Source organism: Struthio camelus, chromosome 3, assembly GCF_040807025.1.
Source record: "Struthio camelus isolate bStrCam1 chromosome 3, bStrCam1.hap1, whole genome shotgun sequence".
Lineage (NCBI taxonomy): Eukaryota > Metazoa > Chordata > Aves > Struthioniformes > Struthionidae > Struthio > Struthio camelus.
In genome coordinates, this window is record NC_090944.1 from 117,816,364 (window position 1) to 117,836,750 (window position 20,387).

The following is a 20,387-nucleotide window of genomic DNA, read 5'->3' on the forward strand; positions in this document are numbered from 1 at the left end:
GTAGGTTGATTGCTACTTTTTCCTTTTTTTGACCTTTTTTATATAACAAAGTTTTTTGTCTTGCAGTCACATTCTAGTATGCGTTTAACTGCTGGTAAGGAATTTTGAAAAGAATCATTTATTTTCTCTTTTTAATTGCCCCCCCCCCCATACTTTCTTAAGCAAGTCAGAGGGGAAAAAACGAGAGTGGATAATGCTCTGTTAATGTTTTTGATTGAAATTAGAGATGATTTAGTGATAGTGTGACACGATGGACGCATGTGGCAAGGGTAAGTTGTAGTTTTGTGCAGATATGAGTTTACCTGGAGAGGAGTGAATTCCCTTCTTCTGGCACTAGCTGATGGATTAGGTGCTGCCATCTCATGCTGTGTGGCATTGTGCCACAAGTCATACCTGTCAGCCTGGAGCACACTGAATGCTTGTGATGTATGATGTACAAGAAGCTCATCTGAACATCTGTGTTGGCTTCTATATTGAGGCTGCCAAAGACCCCTCAAAAAACCTTGAATCTTTTAGTCTGGTTTGATTTGTTACCTTAGCAAAAGAAAAAGACTTGCTTAAGGTGGTTTGCTAGTTCTCAAGTACTAAAGAAATAGTTGCAGACAGCAAGCAGTTAAAATGTGAAAACAACGGGATGTCTAGGGCATCCCTTGTCATCTTCTTTCTTCTCTTTTCTCTCTGCCTCTGCATTGTGAATCAAAGCTGCTGCAAAACAAAGCCTTACAGAAGACACGTGATGGTAGATCTCTTTCACTGTCTTCATGTCACATTGCTATGCATTTGGAATTCTGATGCTGGCTAGTTAAAATACGGTAATCCTAAACTGAATCTCTGCTGATAGATCTGTTGATGACATATTGGGCCATCATAAGTAATAATGGGTAGTGTAATTTATGAAGTTCTAGGTAACCACAGGCATCTCCAAAAGCTCACAGTGGAAGTAATTTTTAAGATTCGTGTCTCTTAAGCCCTTCTGCTTCAGGAACTGAGAAATGGGGGTCTTCTGCAGTATGGTATTTGAAAGGCAAGAGTTTGAGTCAAACACACCTTAGAAGAAATTTTCTATAAATCCTCAGGGAGGGGCAGTTTAGAAATGCTTCAGGTAAACTTAAATAACTTGTGTCCGAAAGTGTGTTTTCGTTACTATGAGATCTATGTGAGGGCCATATGCAGTCCACCAAACGAAGCTAGTGCGCTTTCCGTTTGGTATGGTATCAAGGCACGTTTGCTGAAGATGCAGACCTATTTTACGTTTATATGCTATATAAAGACTATGACATATACAGTTAAATTGCCTTCTTAGTTGATTGATGCACCCCACTTCCACTTGTCTTTCTGACAGGAAGCTAAACCGAAAAGCTAGTATCTGTTGTGTGTATTTTGTGCCCTAAGATAACAGATGTTCTTTGCTGCCGAGCAGGCTGAAAAGGCGGTTTTAGTGCAAGAGCTGGAGTGCAAGCTGAGTTGAGGACAGTACCAACCAGTCACAGGAGACTGATCATAGTGTTAATGGCTCTCTAGCTGATGAACGCCTTTAAGTTTTTTAATTTAAAAATAAACCTGTGAATAATCCACTTAGTAAAAGTTCAGGATGTGGTTAAGAGTGCACTCTCTTATCTGGGCTAGCAATTATGATTACCTTGCAAAATATGACAGCTGTTACAAAAGCTCACGTGTATGGCACGTGCTTGAAAATGCTCATGGTTTTGAATATAAAAACTGACTGCAAAAAGCTGAAGCTCAGAAAGGGAGATAACACTGGGAGGAGAAACGCGATGATGTGCCTGCATGCTTTGATGCCATGGGTTGACTATAATGAGGTGTTTGACTTGTGGCAGTTCAAGCAGGGGAAAACTCTGGACTTAACGATTTGCTCAACCAGTGAAGTGCGTTTGTAGGCATGCTGGTGAATGGATAATGCTGATACATGGCCAAGTTCACAGCCTTGGCCTTTATCTGCAAAATGCTCAGCTGACAAAGGGCTTCTGTTACTCAGAAGGACTATGGAGACCTTTGTGGTTTGATTGAGCAAGCACGTGTGGTTTGATGGCTAGAATTGTTTTGGGGACTTCGTAAGACTGAGCTGTAAGCGCAGTTAGTATATTTGTTGATGCAAGTTTAATCAAAGTGCCGTATATAGTCAGTGAGAACGTAGCCCGTTGGCTGGCTAGGTGGCTAAAGGATTCTTCGGAAATGAATACGTGAAGTAGAGAATCATATGCCTTATCTGCTTAATGGGGCTAGTTCTGTAGGGCTTCCCCAGATGATGTTTCTGGGCACGGTGTGTCTGTGTCGTCTCGCTTTTGCGCGGCTGTGTTGGGTAAACAAGGACAACAACAGCTTTGGTTCCTGGGGTGGGCTGGGGGGAGCCGTGGATCCGATTAGCTCTCTTGTGATTTTTGTTTTAGTGAGCTTGGCCTTCTGTAAGAAGTGGAACGTAACTTGTCCGAGGCAAACCTATATAGGAGAAGTGAGTGTTAGCTGAGCTCTATTCAGTTAATCTGAAACTGAATGCTGGAATTACTTTCCTGAGATTTCTGGAAAGGTTGCTTCTCTTTGAATACATGACTAAAATTCTTCAAATGCATGGCTAATATGCAAAACGCTTAAGTGGCTAATATAACATACTGTTTCAATTCTAAACTTTTATCTGCTTTTTGTTTAAAATTGCAGTCTGCTTTCGGAAACTTCTGATTTTATGTACTGATTTTTTTAGACATTTCATGCAACACTGACACAAACTGAGCGTATAGTTCATGATGTACTGTAACATAGTGTTTCCCAGGCACACAGTTATGTTGAAATAAATATTTAAGAAGCAATAAAAGATATTATCACGGTATCTAGAAAAACAACCGAATCGCTTATTAAAACACTCTGCAGGAAATACAGGTTGTTAGGTAGTTTTTTTGGTTGTTTTTTTGTTTAATGGCAGTGAACCAAGGAGGAGAACTTTGGGGTGTTTTTTTTACACCCCAGCTGTTTCCAGCATCCTAAAAGATTCCTCAGAATTTAGAGGTAGCAGATACCTTGTTGTTCTGAAATGACATTTTTAAATAGCCGCATACATCATGAATGAACATATTATAATAAACAGAGCTTGAAAACTGCACATTGCATGCTGCTACAGAATTCAGCTTTCAGCTTTAGTGCTGTTTGGAAATGCTCTCAGATACCATTGCTTTGACCTAACTTCATTTTTTTCCCCAACTTCTTAGCCTTATTATCTTTTTTTATTTTGTTTAAAGCTGTTCGATAAAGTTGGTGAGTTCTTGGTCTTCGTGTTTAAATTCCTCTATACGTTCCAGCAATAACAAGCTGTTTATGTGCAAAAGAGAGGCTTATTGCAAAACTTAAGAAAAATAATTTGTAATATATTCAGTGTTGTTCAAGTACAGAAATTATACATATGTGCCTCACGAACTGAGAAACTTGACCTTTTTTATGCATGTTTTCTGTCGTTCTTAGGCATAGCTGGAGAGAATCTGTTTGACTATGAAGAAAATCCCCCTAAGAGGCAATAAATACGCATCTATCCTGAGGGGCTTAGCCTTTTTGCCACAAAAGACCAAAATCTAGAGTTGTCATGACCACAAACTTTATCTTTCCTTCTGTTTTTTTCTCTTCAGATTGGCTCTGACTTATATTGTCATTATGATGGAATAACTGACTTCCCCTTTAAATCTGTATTAAAAGGATCTATCCTGTGAAGCTGTCTTCACTTTGCCTCTAGCATTGGTTTTACTTGCCTATGCAACTGTTTATCTAAAAGATACCTTCCAGTACCAATTGAAAGTAAGCTAGTCCTATGATGTGCGTGAAATTGGCAATTGAGAGTAGAGCGGCTAATACTTCTGGTAGCACTTATATCGGTTAGTGCGGATGTAATTGTGTGCGTAAGTAGGATGCAGAGCTCAAAGACTTTAAAACTTGCTTGTGTAACAGTGCTGTGGCTCTGGATTGGGTTCTAGGTACAGCTATCATATTCACTGTTAGCAACATGGAAATAATGATCGTGGGTGTTTTCTGAGGCAGGATTTTTGATTGGGCTCCTTTTTAGTGCATGTAGGACTAGTATCTTATATTGCAGGAATTTTTTTTAAAGCTTCTTAGCCTGTGGCTGTCCTTATGAACCTTACTTTCTGTAGACTCAGAAAGAATTTTAACTATGTGCTTCTAAGGGATATTGCTACCATGTTATTTCATGGTTGAATAGACTTGTCTGATGTACAAAATCTAAGTGTGTCTGACTTGCTTCGTTGTGCAATAATTTGGAAAATAGTTTAGCTATATATTAAGCAGTGGGGGTAAAGTAGTATTTTGCAGAGACACTCAGATAATGAAAAGATAACCGGAAAATTAAATTTAGGACTATTCCCCTGGTCACAGTGAATAATTACTAATGTTAGCGGTGAGGTAAGCAGAGTTTTGTTATGTTTGGGAAGGACGTTCCGGCTGTGGTATACTCCTTGGTTTATTTTGGTTTCATTACAGCTGTTTGCTAGTTGTCCCAATTCTACTAGTGCTTATGCCCTGCAATGATACCATTCAGCTCTCTGGAGCGATTTGCAAACTTAGGTGCTTGCAGAAGGGGTTTGGCCTCAGTCTGTCTTAAATGCATGCTATAGATGGAAACACTATTTTCTTCTGCTACATAAAACAGAATTTAATTACTTGTATAAGGAATGGCAGGTGAGATCAGTATAATAGGCAAATGCTAGATTGTGTGTTGGGAGAAACGGTGAAACCTAGTGCTGCGCTCTCAGTGTGTTGCTTGTGGCGTAAGGTGAAAGATGTAGACATCTTTGGGCCACAAAGAAGCTGGCTCAGTTAGATATCCTGAGATAGCCAGCTTTTGACTGAAGCAGTGACTAATGAGAAAATATTGAAGTATCTTAAGTTTTGTTCATGCTTTATGCCTACCAGAAATTGAGACACACTTGTGAGTAAGCACACCTTCCTTCTACCAAATATAAAAATTGGTCTGAGGCGACTGTCTCTACCTATAGTATTGACCTTCCTTCGAATGTGTAACTTAAATTTTACCCTTTAAACGTTTGTACCCATCTTGATATTGGAAAACATTTGAAATACTGGAACACTTAACACCCCTTTAACATCTTCTGTTACTTTGATTTCTGCCGGGAACGTTTCCAAGCCTCAGGTGTCTCTTGCCCCTCACATACTACTTGGAAGTTGAGTATAGAAGCACTGCAGCTTTAAGCTACTAACTTGGTGTGGGATGGTGTGTTGGTTGCGTTCAAAGTGACATCCTTCCAGCCCTTTAGACTTTTGACATTTAGAACATATTTATGAGATGATATGGAATTTGTTTTTAATAATAGATTATTTATTTTAAATAAGAATGCAGGTAGCTCATTACTTGAATGAGAACTCGTATGGCTTACAAAAAGATGCAAGCAGGTTTTGGGAACAAAGCTTACTTGAAATATTTTTTTTTCTCTCAAAAATATTACTTGGGATGAAAAGATATTTAAAAGCAATTTTTTTTGAGTGCAACAGTATTCCCAAATATGCTCTTAATTATCATTTCAAGTTAAGCATGTGTAGCTGTTCTTACAAATATTTTTTTGTACTGTGTATTTTTAAAAGACTAACTTTGGCTTATGATTAGACAAGCATCTTTGCAGCGTAGTGGTTTAGTGTGTAGTTTGGCATAGTTTCACATTAAAAATATCTTTATTGATTAGTATCTAGGTGTCTCTAGTTTTGCTTTTGGAATAGGCATAGCCTTTTTGCAGACTTCTTTCTTGATCTATGCATCAAACTCTGCTCAAAGGCAGCATGCTCTGCACGGGCCACAATCCAAAGTTGCCGATTATGCTTGTAAAAATAAGTAAAATAAAAATCTCCTCTTTATGCTTTTTAGATTGGTTTGCTGTAACTATCTAAAATCCAAGTAGGTAAATTCCCAAATATTTTATTTGCCTTGTAGCATACCTCTGTGGATGGATACACTGAACCACACGTCCAGCCTATCAAATCAAGTAGCAGACAAAACGTCCCCCGATGTAGAAACTCAATTACATCTACCAACGAAGAGCATCCTCACATTGGAAATTATCGCTTGCTAAAAACAATAGGAAAAGGAAATTTTGCCAAAGTGAAACTGGCAAGGCATGTTCTTACTGGAAGAGAGGTAAGCCTTTCAAACACAATAAGGAGAAATACTCTCTTTGGCTGTCTTTATAAGTGTTTCTGCTATTGTTTTTTTTAATATGTAAGCTAAAAACATTTTTTTATCGTTATAAAGTAAGACAGAACGAGAATGTTTCAGGAGAAACGAAATTGGTTATCTGGTGTGCCTGAGTGGTGGTGGTGGTAGCTTTTTTTTTTTCCCCTCGATCCAGCCCTTTTGAAAGTGTAACTTTTTGGTGAGGAGATCAAAAAGTTTGTGAGAAAGCAAGGTTTGGTTAGCTGCTTTATTCTGGGGTTTAGAGGTGGGTCTGTTCATCCCCAACCGCTTCCAAAAGCAAAGGAAAACTGCTGCTAGAACCCCATCTGGTTTTTGGAGGGAGTCGTTTTGCCCTGGGCAGGATAACACTGTTGTGTCCACAATGCTGGCAGAAACGTAAAACTGGCTCCTTTGTAGCACCATCCAACAGCAAAGCGCTGAACTGCTGCTGGCAGATGCTCATAGGTGAGGGATTTTGCTTGATAGACCATGAAAGCAGATATATACAGTTTGCATGCACCTGTATACTCTTCTCATAGATGTGCAGTATATTGTTGTACAAACATTTTTCTGAGTTTAATAATCAATGGATTTTTTTCAAGGTCGCTGTGAAAATAATAGATAAAACCCAACTAAATCCTACTAGTCTGCAAAAGGTAAGAACATACCATAACATCTGAAATTCTATACAGAGTTAAGCTCTGGTCTTCTATTTTCGTGACAAAAATCTTTGATCCCTTTACCTTCATAAGCAAACTTCTTTATTGACTTTGTATGTATGACCTTGGGAGGTAGAGTGCTGTCTTAGCTGTAATGTGCATTTGCAATTTGCTTGAGAGCAGTTCCTCTATACAGTTCCTAGCTAAGCATTGCTTCTTTCCTCTTCCTTCCTCCTCCAGCTTTCAGTTGTGCTGCCAATAAAGTTTGTGGCTAATTAGGTACACAAATAACTTGTCTACATTCTAAATTAAGATGTAACCCTGTAAAGAACAGTTTTTCTTGAATTTTTCTTTAACATAATAGATGGTTTTTATGGAGTTGTAAGGGTGCCAGTTTTTATGGCTTTCATGGTTTTTCAGCTCTGTTTTATATTCTTTCAATTTTAATAAAATATTTGCTAAGCTGAAGGGATCTTTGACAATTACTTCTTGTTTATAGAACTGAAGAGATGACCAAAGGTGATCCGAACGGTCTAGTTTCTCTGTTGCATTTTTGGTGCCTGTAGATAGAAATTCAGAAACCCTTTATAGATAGGCATTGTGGTGGTGTGTGAAGTGTTTACCAAAGATGGGTCAGCTGAGAGCATGAGGTTATACTGAAACCCTGATGTGTGAGTGTGTGTGTGTGTGTGTGTGTGTGTGTCTTCCTCCCTTTACCCCCACCCCGGCCAAATTAGTGCATGCATATGTTTGTTTTTGGCTGAGGCACTGAAAAATTGTGTTGTCCTATGTGTACAGGTCATGTGTTAGCAAAAATTTGGGATATTTTTTATTTACAAATGTTAGACTGCTGCTGTCTATAGCTATAGAATGAGAGAAAGAGAGAGAATGGGTTTATTACTGCTCTCTTCCCTCTGGCTGCAGTTGCATTATTTTATTGTGTGACTTAGGTTTTTGGCTGCTGTAATTTTTTTTAATTGTCTTTTCCCATGTGCTTTTTTGTTTCGGTGTGGTTCTTGGGTGTTATTTTTGAATTCAACCTGCTGTGAAGAGTCCATGCGAAAGCTTCGTCATGCTTAACTCCCATCTTTGACTTAAGCAAATCTCTTTTGCTGACGACAACTGAGCTAGTGACAAGGGACGCATTGAGGCAGTGTCGACAGGACCTACTGGGGAAGCCCTGTGCTGCTCGCGCAGCTTGTTTCCTACCTACTTTGGAATTTCACTGGGAAAGCTAGGTGAATTTGTCCATTAGCAATAAGAGGGTAAAAGATGTGCTTTGCTAGTGTTTTTTAATTGAGTGACCTTTTAATTTCAGCCTCCACATACATCCTTCTGGCTATTTTCAATGCCATTTTCCGTGGGAATTGACATTGTGCGTGCAAATCTGCAAAAACGCTTAGTTATGGCGTCCTGAAATGACAATTTGGTACAAATTCATGAGAAGCTGTTAGTGGGGGAGGAAAAAGTTCGATATGTGTCTTTGTCTAAAAAAAGAACTATTTCTGAGGCAAGACTCTTAAAGGATATTTAATGCCCAGTAGCCAGCCGATTTCTCCTTTTTAAATTGGCATGTTCTCTCTCATTTACATGGCAAAAAATTCCGAACAAATATGAATTAATGTGCATTAAATGGGCCATGTTTTAGTTCACACCTTACGCTAAACATTACTAGGGTGCGTGAAACGTACAGTGCTTCAGCTTTTGGATTGTATGCAGTACAGTTCAACTGCCTTTGAGCTTGGAGCTTGTGTGTTAGGATGGAGAAAATGAATATTTGTTCCAACTGAAACAAAGATTTAGATAGACTGTGCTAAAACCATAATGCTATTTTAACATTTACTTTTCTGTTGACCACCCCACAGAAGGACTGAGGTATTCAAAATTAGGTTAAACTTGCAAAACAAAAAATGTAAAAAGTCCTTAAACTCATGAGATGTGATGCAGCTTTTGCTTTTTCCTTTTTACCTTTTTTACTTTCAAACTTCCATGCAATTAAAACACAACATAGTAAGATAAAATTTTGAAACTTTTTTTATCTCATTTATTTTTCACTTCCTCATATTTCTGTGGGAACAATATACTTCATGGTATTACAAGGATTTTTCACAAAGTTATAACTCTCTGGAAGGCTAAGCATGAAAAACTTATTTCTAGGATAATTGTTTTAATGATAAATAAGTTGTATTTCACACAAAAAATCCAATAATTGATTAAGAAGTCATTCTATGTTATAAAGTTTCCACTTATACTTAGAAGAGATGCAGTCACATTGCACAAGTAATATTTTGTGTTTACTGTAGCTGAGCCTTAACATAGTTACGTAGCAAGATGGTGCTGCTGGTTACTTGTTTGCGGGTGGGAAGCTGATGGCAAGATGAACTTTTTTAGGTACGGTTAGAAGAAGCTTGTAGCCGAAGGGCTGAAGTTAAATTCAGTGATTTAACCACAGAAGCACAACGGCATCCTTCATCAATCCGTCTTAGAACTCTTTATTCCATGCAACTACTGTTTATACTGGGAAATGTTATTATTCGTTGGTATAACGTTTTTCATTATAACCTCTCGATTGTAAGTTTCAGGAAAATAATCTTTGTTTTGAAACTAAATGTCTGCTTTCAGCTCGCTGCAATTCTCTGAAAACATTGAGTGAAACTGAATTTTGCTGCTCTGAAAGCTTTTAAGCTTTCATAAGCACTGTTTTTTGTGCAGTCACTCAAGCAACTATCATTTATTAAAGTAAATTAGGGGTGGGAGGATGGTTTGACGTTTCAGTGTCCTTAGAGTTGCTTTGGTCAGAATTGTACCTTTTATTTGTGCGTTAATGTCCATGTTGTTGTCTGTGCATTACGGAAACTTTTTCTTTCTTTTTGTGAAAGTTCTTGTTCTGTGCGATGACATCTCCAAATTCCACAGTCATCTCTCTTATTTTTGTTTTTATTTTCCTTTTTTTGACCTGAACTTGGATAAATTTAGCTGCCTGGGCAGAAACAGGCAGCTAACAGAGTAATAAGCACAAGGAACAGCCTATATTCAGTATTCTGCCTATTTAATAAGGCTGTGGTAGCTTCCCTTTTAGTTCAACTGTAACTTTAAAAGTTTGTGATTCCTTGCGTGCTATATAATGTCACTGCGATGTGAATTTTTGTAATTTTGTGATGAAGGTTGTACTCTCTATTTTGAAAGAAGCAGAAAATACTTTTCAGCCTTCTAGCCTGTTGCCTGGAAAGCTTGTTTAATTTGCACGTGTAGGTTTTGGGGGTGGGGAGGGGGATTGCTCTAAGGCTCCTCCTGTACTTAGGACTGCTAGGCTGTCAACCTCTCTTCAGGAGGTGGTGTTAGGAATGCCAAGTGGTGCTAGCAGTATTGTTTTAGTAGGAACAGGCGCTTCTGTAACGAGTGTTTGCAGGGGAGTGCTGAAGTTAGTGCCGCAGGAGTGGCGCCGGTGCGTTTGGAAGGCCTCTGAAGCAGCGTGGTCGGCGTTCCGGTCTAGCGAACCGCGAAGCCTGTGAATGCCGCACCGCGCAGCGCAACTCCTGGGCCTTCACTACCTCCTTGACGCGCGCTTAACTAAATAGTGCAGATGTGTAGTGATCTTGAGTTTTGTGAATGACCTTGTGCCTTGCCTTTTAGGTTTTGCTTTGGTAGCTGGTACGGATGTAATTAGGTAGAATGAGCTGAGGCATTATGGTTGTTCAGGTACTGTTCTGTTTTGTAAACGGAAATATTTGAACACACGCTTCAGGTGCTGAAGGTGTTGAGTTGGGTCTTTAGTTGGCCATGGGTATGAAAGCAAAGAAAGTTTAATTTGTCCTTAGCTGCTTTCCAGCCTTAACGTTTGTTAACAGGATATGCCATATAATACGGACCGGTTGCTTTGCAATCCTAATTATTTTGATTTAAAACATTTGAATGTTAGGAAAGGACAGAAGTAAGCTGACTTTCTGAATTTTTAATTTGGTCTCCATGTACATACAATGTGATAGTCTTAAGTTCATAATCATACTTTTTGCTTCAGGACCTCTACCTCTTTAAGTAGGCAAATTGATGTCAAGTTGAGGACACTCCAACCAATTCTTTGTCTTGTAGTTGTTGGGCATGTGGCCCCCATCTTGTTTAACAAGCACCTGTTTAGAAGACAGAACTGGCGTTTTGTGGACTTTCTGTCTTGATAGTAACATACTGTACCAACTTAGCTTTTTGCGTTGTTGTGACTAGAGTTTTTGCCAAATGTAAGTATTTGGCATCATATCTTGAATTTGTATCAAAATAGCTCTTCTATTTTCTGCATTCTGTTATGTTAAATTACTTTCTGGTACTGGCTTCACTAGCAGTGTTTCTGGAATCGCGGTCTGTTGCTCTTATGCAAACTGCTAGTGGAGCAGAAGATGCTTTTTTTTCCCCCTTAATAGGTTTAAATAGCAGGTGGCATTTTCAGATTTCCCCTTTTTGGGGGGTCAGCAGGCTGCTTTTTATTTTCTTTAAGCGTATCTGAAGCCTAAAATTTAGGTTCTTTCTGTCATTAAGAAAAGCAGAACAAAAGTAAATTGTAGAAGACTTGGAGCAATTTCAATATGTTACCTATTAAAACCTGTGGTTTTTTGCAACAACCCTTCTGAATAATGATTTATGATCTAGAGAAACATTCAAATCAAGGCCTTTCAAAGCAGTAAAAAACCTTAATTGACTGACGAATTTCTAGTTTGCTTATAATGATTTAAATAGTAAATTTTAAACGCAGATGTCTGTCTGACGGCAAGTAACAGTGTCAGCAATGAGGGGACAGAGGGTCTGTGTTTTCTATAATCTATGCCCTGAAAAATGTAATTTCCAGAAGCAGAGATTGCGTTATCAAGCCTCATGGTGCCTTCTTCATAGGTGTAAGTTCTGCAAAATGAGTATGGCCCTGGCTGTCCTCTGCTATAAGTAAAGCTGTTGAGGCCATAACCTGTTTGCAGCAAGGATAAGCTTGTTCAAGAACTTTTTGATCAGCAGCACTTTTATAAGACCACACTTCATCTTTAACAATGTGTAGCAGGGGAAAAAACAAAAAGTTCAGAATGGACTTTTGCCTTTTGAGAGAGCAGTAAACCAGCGCTCGAGAAAACATGGCCAAACTCTGAAAGTGCCGTTTCTTATATCAGTAAAATAGATTGCCGTATAATTCTGCAGCTTTCCTAATAACAAGAGGAGAGCTAATCCCTGTATTCTGTCTAGGTTTATACAAAGTTGACAAACTTGGCTTTGCAGGAAATAATTATGCTCTGGTTGCTTTAATATATCTCTTACTTTGGCATGTAGCGGAACACCAGGTATCATTGAGGGAGACCTAGTGGCTGTTTAGCGAAATCTCCGTTTGGAAATACATAGTTATTGACATGAGTAGTGTTAATTGTCCAAATACCTATATTTTTTTTCTTTCCCCTTGCGTGAGATTTATACTGAAGTAGTGCTTCACTACTTTAAGAATACAGAGTTGCAATATATATGAATTTACCCTAACACTTGAATGCTCTTAATATATCATGGATTATTTCTCTTCTGAGAAGCTTGGAAGGTGGAGGAGTAAATGCTGGCATTTTTTAAATTTGAATAAATGTATATCTATTTGGGGACCAAGTAAAATCCTGACTGTCCACCAGGAATTCAGAAAACAGTGTATTTGCTCAATTTCTATCCCTTTCCCCCTCCTCTGTTTTGAACATCTATATCCAAATGACGTTTCCTACTCTTTCTTCCCACTCAGCATTTGAGAGACCCTTGGGCTATACGGACCAGACACTACCCTAGGTTTCGTGTGGTTGTGTTTGTGGTCTGTAAGCGATGCTGTTCCGGTATTTCAGTTCTCTTGTTGACCCTGGGTCGGAAGATACCTACCGCGCCAAGCAGCTTTAGCAAAGCTTACGTAGCCGAGCGTAGCTGTGCAGCAGTATTGTGGAATACGTCTGTCGCGTCTTCCTAATTTGCAAGATGCCCGTCTCTGAGTTCCTTTAAAAAAAGATTGGCGAGTACTGTCACTTGCCTCAGCAAGTGAGCAGCCCGCTAAGCAACTGCCTGAAAATTGTCAGAAGCCAATAGCAGCAGCTGTAAAACACAAACTCTCAGAGGAACGCCGAGCTTCCCGTAAAGCAGGCACCCCTTATTCTGCAGTTTCCGTAGTGGATAGTCAGGAAAGTCCGTTACAAGGAGAGGAGTTTTGTAGGGAGTACAAGTATTTACTTTTTTAACCCCTTTTTGGGAACAAGTCGCCCCGTCAGTAGCTAGCTACAGACATTCTAAGACTTCAGCTTCATATTTCAAATGATATGTAGTTTTTAATTTGATCAAAGATATAACTGATATTTAATACCACCTCCTGTAAAGAAATGCAAAGTATTTCTAACTTCAGTCTATGTAACAAGAATGTTCATGATACAGTAAAAGTTTTGTGTAATAGTTCTGGTAAGACTGTTGTTGCCGAAAGGGTTTCTTTCCCTTCAGCTATTCAGTAGCTTTCAGTTCAGGACTAGTATTTTACAGCTTCACAGTATAACTGTGGCCAGAAAACGTGAGTGGATGCAGGAGCTGGAGCAAAGCAAACTCTTTTTTTAAAAAAAAAAAAAAAAAAAAAAAAGGCAAGTTGTTGATCAGTTTGAAAAGCAGTGGGTTTTGTTTCAACACCAGCCTAACCTTTCCCAGTTTTTTTTTTTTGTAGCCATCAAAGACTGTTTTGAGGTAGTTTTATCAATGTCATCTGCCTCGCGTGAAAGGAGAACATCCGAAACTGCACAGAGAAGTTGGGGGAACTTGTTGGTTTCCGCTGCGCACTCCTATTCTGCATGGGCCAGGGCCAGGGCACTCCGGCGGTGGTTCAGAGATTACCCGTAGAAGGGAGGACAGGGAAAGGGCCTGAAGATATGTGAAGATAAATAGTTTATCATCTTTGAGTGAAAAGGGGGAGTCGGTGGAGAATACAGAGGGAGGACCGGCACGCGTAAAGTACTAGGCTGGGAAAAATGTCGATATAGCAGCATTCTGCTATACACAGAAGCAGGACAGAATTCCCTGCAGCGAAGAAGGCGGCGACAGTAACTCAGAGACACTCGTTTTCCCGTGATCCTGGGTTTGTATATGGAAATCTTATGGGCAACAAATTATTTTTCTGGTTTCTATTCTACTGATTTATCTTTTTCCTTGCTTTAATCCGTTTGTGGGGAGGCAGACTCCATCCCATCTGTAAAATACAATAGCCAGTTTCCACTCAGCTTGCACTTGGCATGGTTTGTGTGCATAAGTATCACCTAAGACAATTTCTTGTGCTTAAGCCTTATCCAATTTTTGCTCTAAGCCCACATGCACCGATTTCGACCTGCGCAAGAAGTGCTTTGGTGGGGGGTGGGGAGGAGACGATAGTAACTAGCTTGAAATGCTTAAATAATGCAAATATTGACCTGTAAGACTATTGCTTGCTCAAAAGCTGAATTTCAAAAACATGCATTTCTATAGTTCTATTTGTAGAATAAATGCAGAATTTTAGAAATATGTTATAACTGAATGACACAAATCGAATGAAAAAATCAGTGGTGTTTAAGCAAAATAACTTTAATCTCTCTAGTTTGTAGCCTCAGCCATTGCAAAATATTAACTGAAGCGCTACTCTTTGAGGAGGCGTTAAGTCTGTAGCTTGCATCTTTGTAGCTTTTTACAAAGGCCGCATCTGAACAAATGGGACTAATTTTGGAAATGGAGAGCACTGCTGACCTTGTCCTCTGAGACATCAGACAGAAGCAAAACAGCAGCGAGGCACTTTTGCTTTGAGCCAGACTGCTCTGTAGGAAGGACTGTAGGTCTAACATGTTGTTTCCAAAATGGCTAAACGTGCTGAAGCCAATGAGCTTTTCTTCTTGCATTTCAGCATCCTACTTCAGGTCCAGATGAAATATGGGACTAAAGAGTGTCCAGCATACTGAATAGATTTGACAGTGGGGATATGTTGTTCCCTGAAGTATAAAACTACAAACTTATCAGTATTGCCAGCTTCAAGTATAGACTAACAGAACTATATAGTCACTTTAGATTCCTTTTGTTTGCCTTCTTCCCTTTGAGCTCTTAGGTTAGTCTTGCTTCACTTCTTTCTTATTTATTTATTTATTTGATAAAACCATGAATGCTAGAAATGCAAAAGTAAAGTTCTTTTTTTAATGCTATGTCTTGTTTCTGCTTTTCTTTAAAAAACAAACAAAAAACACTTTGTGAAAAGTATATATTTAGGGCTATAATTTTGTCCAATGTCCGATTTTTTTTTCAATTATGTGATTCAGGATCATAAAGCAGATGTTCATCAATGATAAAACTGCAGATTGGGAAGGGGGTGGGTCCTTTGTGACCCAGTGTAAATTTTGTTAGTTCTGAGAAATGTGAACTGACCTACCTCACCTCTATGGGACGTTACGATTCCTGATACTCAATTCTATTTAAAATTGGTGGATTAGATCTTTTTTTCCCAGTTCTAAACCTTGTAGCCACAGTTCTGTATGTATTCAGGATAGTTAACTGAGGTTGCTAGTGGCCAAAAACATTAGGGAGACTCTGCTGACTTTTGTCAGTAGAGACTCTTTAAAAAAAGTTGCTACTCCACAAAGCGTTATAAAACTTACCTGTATCTGTTTATACAAACCTTTTGAAATTAGTGTATTTTTGATATGTAGCTGATAATAACTGATAACAGCCAGGACCATAAGTTACTATATATCAGTTGTTATTATTCTATAATGTATAGGACGTGGATTATGTTTTCTGGAGTTCATGGCATTATATTTATCTACCTGTTGAAATATAAGATATTACGTTAATGTTTGTGTGGCTTATGCTGCTCCTTTTCTCCTTACAAAACTGTCTCTTAAGTAACTTTTCCCTAGTAAACACACTTTAAAAATTGTCTTGCTTCCTTAACAGTTGTTTCGAGAAGTACGAATAATGAAGATACTGAATCATCCCAATATTGGTAGGAGCCCTACATTTCTGCAAACTTTTTTTTTGTACTGTTTACACTGTGCTCTTTTGGCTTTATTTTGAATGTGCGTTACAGCTCTGTTTTTGTTGAACACTTTTGAGATAATGAGGCAGCAAGCATCCAGTAAGCACTCTGTTTTTACTGTCTCAAGTACCTCGTGGACACTACTTGCAAGCAAGAATTTTGCTCTGAGGGGATAACTTGTTCAGTCAAGGAAAGCAGCAACGCTAAGTAAAGGGTGCTGAGCACTGTGTGGTGTTTTGAGGACTTAATTTCCTCTTTTTACATTTGAAATTACTCTCAGTGGCCAAAAAGCATTTGTTTCTTAGGTGAAGCTAGCAAAGCGCCATTAGTTCAGTCTAGGAAAGGCTCCCGCGAACTGATATTTCCAGAAAATTAGAATTACAAAGTATGTAATTTTCCCTTTCTGCTTTAGTTCTTTCCCCTACCCCACAGCTTCAGGGCCCTACTTTGTGATGACAATTCTTCTGGCTGAGGAGGGCTGGACAGTCTTGTTCCAGAGACACTTAATGTTCCTGAATCGGCCAGAGGGCTTGTTGCATACAAGGTATGGACAAGGCATACAAGTTGTTACATGCTAGGCACTCCCTTTTTATCCCTTAAATTGTCTGTTGCTTTTCCAGCTTTCTTAGCTTCTACTGTTGTTTTTTTTGGGGGGGGAGGGAGGGAGGTGGCGGCGGTTGTTTGAAATGAGAGTAGTGACTATTGTAATCCGAGGAAAGTCTTCCAGACTCTAACAGTTATGGTATCTACTCATTTTATAGTTGGTCAATATCTCAAATTTCTAACTTGAAACAGTGTACAAGAGAAACAGAGGAGGTCTGTATGATCTTAAGGAAGTCTGTGTCAAATTAAACACTAATTCCAGCATGAACTTGTTTGTAGTGTGCATAAACTCTGAGAAGACTGTAAATTAATATGTTTTGTCATCAACTGTGGTTTAGAAATTAATTTGCTTTTTTTCCCCCCCTCAAAAGATTTCTAACTCAAAGGATATCAAGTTTTCTTATGGTCTAGTGTCATCACTGGCAATAAATTACACTCACTTCATGAATAAGGCTTTTCTGTTTGTGCTATGCTTTTGCTGCCTGCTGCAATTTTTTTCTCATTCACTTTTCTTGCAGTAAAATTATTTGAAGTTATTGAAACTGAAAAGACATTGTATTTGGTAATGGAATATGCCAGTGGGGGTAAGTGGATCCTTAATTCTGCTTTAAGGATAAAGCGAAGCATGGAAAGCATTGCTGGTTGCATGCCCTGGGAACAATTTAAAAATCTGAGGATTTTATGGTTAATGGGTCGTTCCAGTTCGGCCCCTACAAGGGTCCGAACAGAATTCCCTGGACAGACTTTTCTCTCCCTTACGTAATGTTTTGTAAAGTAACCTATTGGGTTTGTGCTGAAGGAGAGCTGTCATTCTGCAGTTTATAGTTGAAGTATTAGGATATAACGTGGTGCCAATTCTGGCAAAAATGCCACTCAGTATGTGGCTGCTATATTTAGACAAACGCTGGCCTCTCTTTCTGTTTTGAACATGTGTGTCAAAGCACTTCAAGGGAGGCAGGTCCATGGGGTAGAAGTAAGGAATTTGGGAAGGGTGGTCAGCAGAATCATAAAAAGCATGACTGATGGTGGGAGCTTGCTTGAGAAGCTGCTTGTCATCTGATTGGGAAATGTTTGAGTGCAAGAAGGGAGCCCAGCACAGGGTTACTAAGCAGGTAGGAAAGGCTGTTTGGATAGTGCAAAGGTGAGGATCTGAAAGGCATTTGAGCAGCTTCATATAAAAAAAAAAAAAAAAAATGCAGATATTGTTAAATGAAACTGACAGAGATACCCCAAAAATCCAGCATGTAGGAAGCTGTCTATTCCCCAGGGTAAATGATTCTCGTGATCACAGTTCATTCTTTTTTTTTTTTTTCCCTTCCCGTCTTACAGTGTTTTAAAAATAACGTTATAGAAGACCATAGAAGAAGCCTTAGAAAGAAGGGCTTCACTTCTGTATTTCATGACTAATTGCGTGTCTGAAAAATTAAAAGAAATGCAAGCAGTAAAAAGGCATTTTTCCTGGCTGCTTCCATTTCTCTCTCCTTTGGGAGCAGGAGGGCTTATTTTCAAGTAATACTTGCTTTTACTTGACAGTCAGAAATAAAACCTGGGCAATAGGACTGATGCTTTATCCTTTTCTGGTTCAGGAGAGGTGTTTGACTATCTAGTTGCACATGGAAGAATGAAAGAGAAAGAAGCTCGTGCAAAATTCAGGCAGGTATGAAATGAATATTTACTCTTTCTTTTGTTTCTGTTTATGGTATTTCACATAGACTTGAGCGTGTGCATGTTTCTTCTGCTTTAAAAAACTGTTATTGTTATGATGATGTTTATTAAAGCTGGAGTGGAAAAAATCCCTGAGGAGAAAAATATCTGTTTCCTAAGTACTGTCTAAAAATAGTAATGGACTGTTTTGCATTCTTTTTTTAGTGGTTGTTCCTAAGAGCCAAATTTTTTATTGTGACTCACTTTAGGTTTTAATCCTTTTTTGAATATTCTAGAATTTAACAGATGTTCTGTCTGGAGATTTTGGTATGATTACATGCATACTGCTGTATGGTATCACTTTATTTGGTATGAAGGGCATTTTGTAACAGATTTTTATCTCCTTATTACAAACTCTTTCATCTTAATCTTTTTCTCATCCTGCTTTTAATTTACTGTTTCAAACTTGTGTTTTATTATACATATGTAAAAGGTATATATGAAAATGTTAGGTATAATGAATTAATCTATTAGGGATGAGGTATGCTAATAATATTTCGGAGAATAAAGTCTGAAATGGCCCATTTGGCTATTTGTTTTGCAGAAACAAAAAACCTATGGTTGCCCTTTATAGTGCTTGCACTCGGATGATCTGCATTTAAAAGGGATGTGTCTCCTATTTTATAAGTATGTTGAACTATGAACTCTGTAATAACCATCTTTGCATTTATAGTCAACTTTGTAATGAGAAAATTACAATGGAGTTATATCAGTAATGTTTTATATATTTATAACTCATTGTGGAGACAGTGATGTGCCAAAAAGAACTAATTCTTATGCATTTAGGGATTTTTCCAGTTTTAATATTTGAGATTTAATAAGTCTTATATAGTCTAAAATAAAAGCTTTATTTATTAAATTTTTATTTTCTCCTGAATCCTATCAGGAGGCAAAAGTGCTAAAAGCTGTATGCAAACTTATATCGAGGTTCAAGTTACTATATTACTGATCATCTTGGTGTTTCAGATTGTATCTGCTGTGCAGTACTGTCACCAGAAATGCATAGTTCATCGTGATCTTAAGGTAGGCTGTTACCTTTTTTTTTGTTTTACTAGTTGACAATGTAGACTAAATTTCATCCTGTCTACTGCTTATCGCCATAGACTCTGAATGCCTCAGACATGTAAATGAGGGAAATACCAATTGCTTGTATTTTAGTCTCAAGTTTTTGAAGGACAGAAGTAATGTGGCTTCCCAATTGGAACATGGGAGAGACAAGAGTAGAACATGTGTTACTTTCATCCTAGTTTTGACTTTAAGAAGAAGAAATACTCTCCAATGAATTATACCTGCTAGCATGCAGATACCTACACGCTGACGCTGCAGAAGGTCAATGATAGCAGTCAGCACTACTTAATTAAAATATTTTCAATTTAAAAAAAAGTAGAGCAAAATATGTAAAGCATTCCTTTCTTAAAGGTTCATAAGAAATATATTCATTTTTTATCTATTTTTAACTTATACCATAGTAATTTATACCTTTAAAATTAAATTCGGGCAGAAAAGAGAAATGGAAGGCAAAAAAATTAGACTTTAAGATTTTTTTGGTTGCTTGGCTGGTGTTTTTGCTGCTCTCTAGTAGTCATCTCTCTGTATAAACATAGCAGGCCATGTTGCATAGAGTTCTGCAATAGTAGTTGCAGTCTAAAGTTGTCCTTGTGACATGTAGATATTGACTTGGGCACAAGATCCTCATCCGCTTAAAACGTGGCTTGCACTCTTACTTTGTCTGTATAGTCGCAAAGAAAATATCGATGTAGATTCTTTTTTACTGGTGTTTCTAAATGCTTGTGAAAAGCTGAGGACAAGTTCTTCCTTAAATTTTTTTCACCGGCATCTTTTCTCTAGCTTTGTTGTAACACACTGCAGCATGCCCTCAGTCTCCTTATTACAATTTTTTTCCTTATAGCTGTTGATCTGTCAGCTTCTGCATATACACACAATGCTGGACAATCCATCCTTTTCTGCTGAGCTCTCCCTGTGCCAGGACCATTTTCATGTGAATTTGGAGGGCTTACTGCATGGCCAGCGCTCTTAAAACAGAATGAAAGGAAGGAAAGGGCTGGATCTCATTGAGATCTTGATTAAAAATTTCCTCTCCATCTTGCAGGGTGGTTTGAAGCCTGGTGAATGTTTTGTCAGCCTCCCTGGGGCTTACTGCAGCCTCTGTTGTCAGGCCTTCCAGAAAGGCTGCACCTAGGGACCTATT

At 38.4% G+C, this 20,387-nt stretch overlaps 1 protein-coding gene across 13 annotated transcripts in view; it reads left to right on the forward strand.

Moving 5' to 3' along the window:
• The window catches only part of MARK1 (microtubule affinity regulating kinase 1), a 64,546-nt gene that overhangs the window by 17,787 nt on the left and 26,372 nt on the right, over nt 1–20,387 (forward strand). For 11 of the 13 annotated variants that reach the window (XR_011140438.1, XR_011140439.1, XR_011140441.1 and 8 more), the window contains exons 2-7: nt 5,957–6,160; nt 6,799–6,852; nt 15,790–15,838; nt 16,993–17,058; nt 18,061–18,131; nt 19,145–19,201. Coding sequence is in view for 9 of the 13 variants with exons in the window: in XM_068939901.1 (XP_068796002.1) it covers nt 5,957–6,160; nt 6,799–6,852; nt 15,790–15,838; nt 16,993–17,058; nt 18,061–18,131; nt 19,145–19,201 (501 nt within the window). In the remaining 4 variants the exon portion in view is untranslated. Of the gene's footprint in view, nt 1–5,956; nt 6,161–6,798; nt 6,853–14,811; nt 14,948–15,789; nt 15,839–16,323; nt 16,416–16,992; nt 17,059–18,060; nt 18,132–19,144; nt 19,202–20,387 lie in introns of those variants that run through there. The other 2 variants (XM_009669027.2, XM_009669029.2) reach the window with 2 other exon arrangements.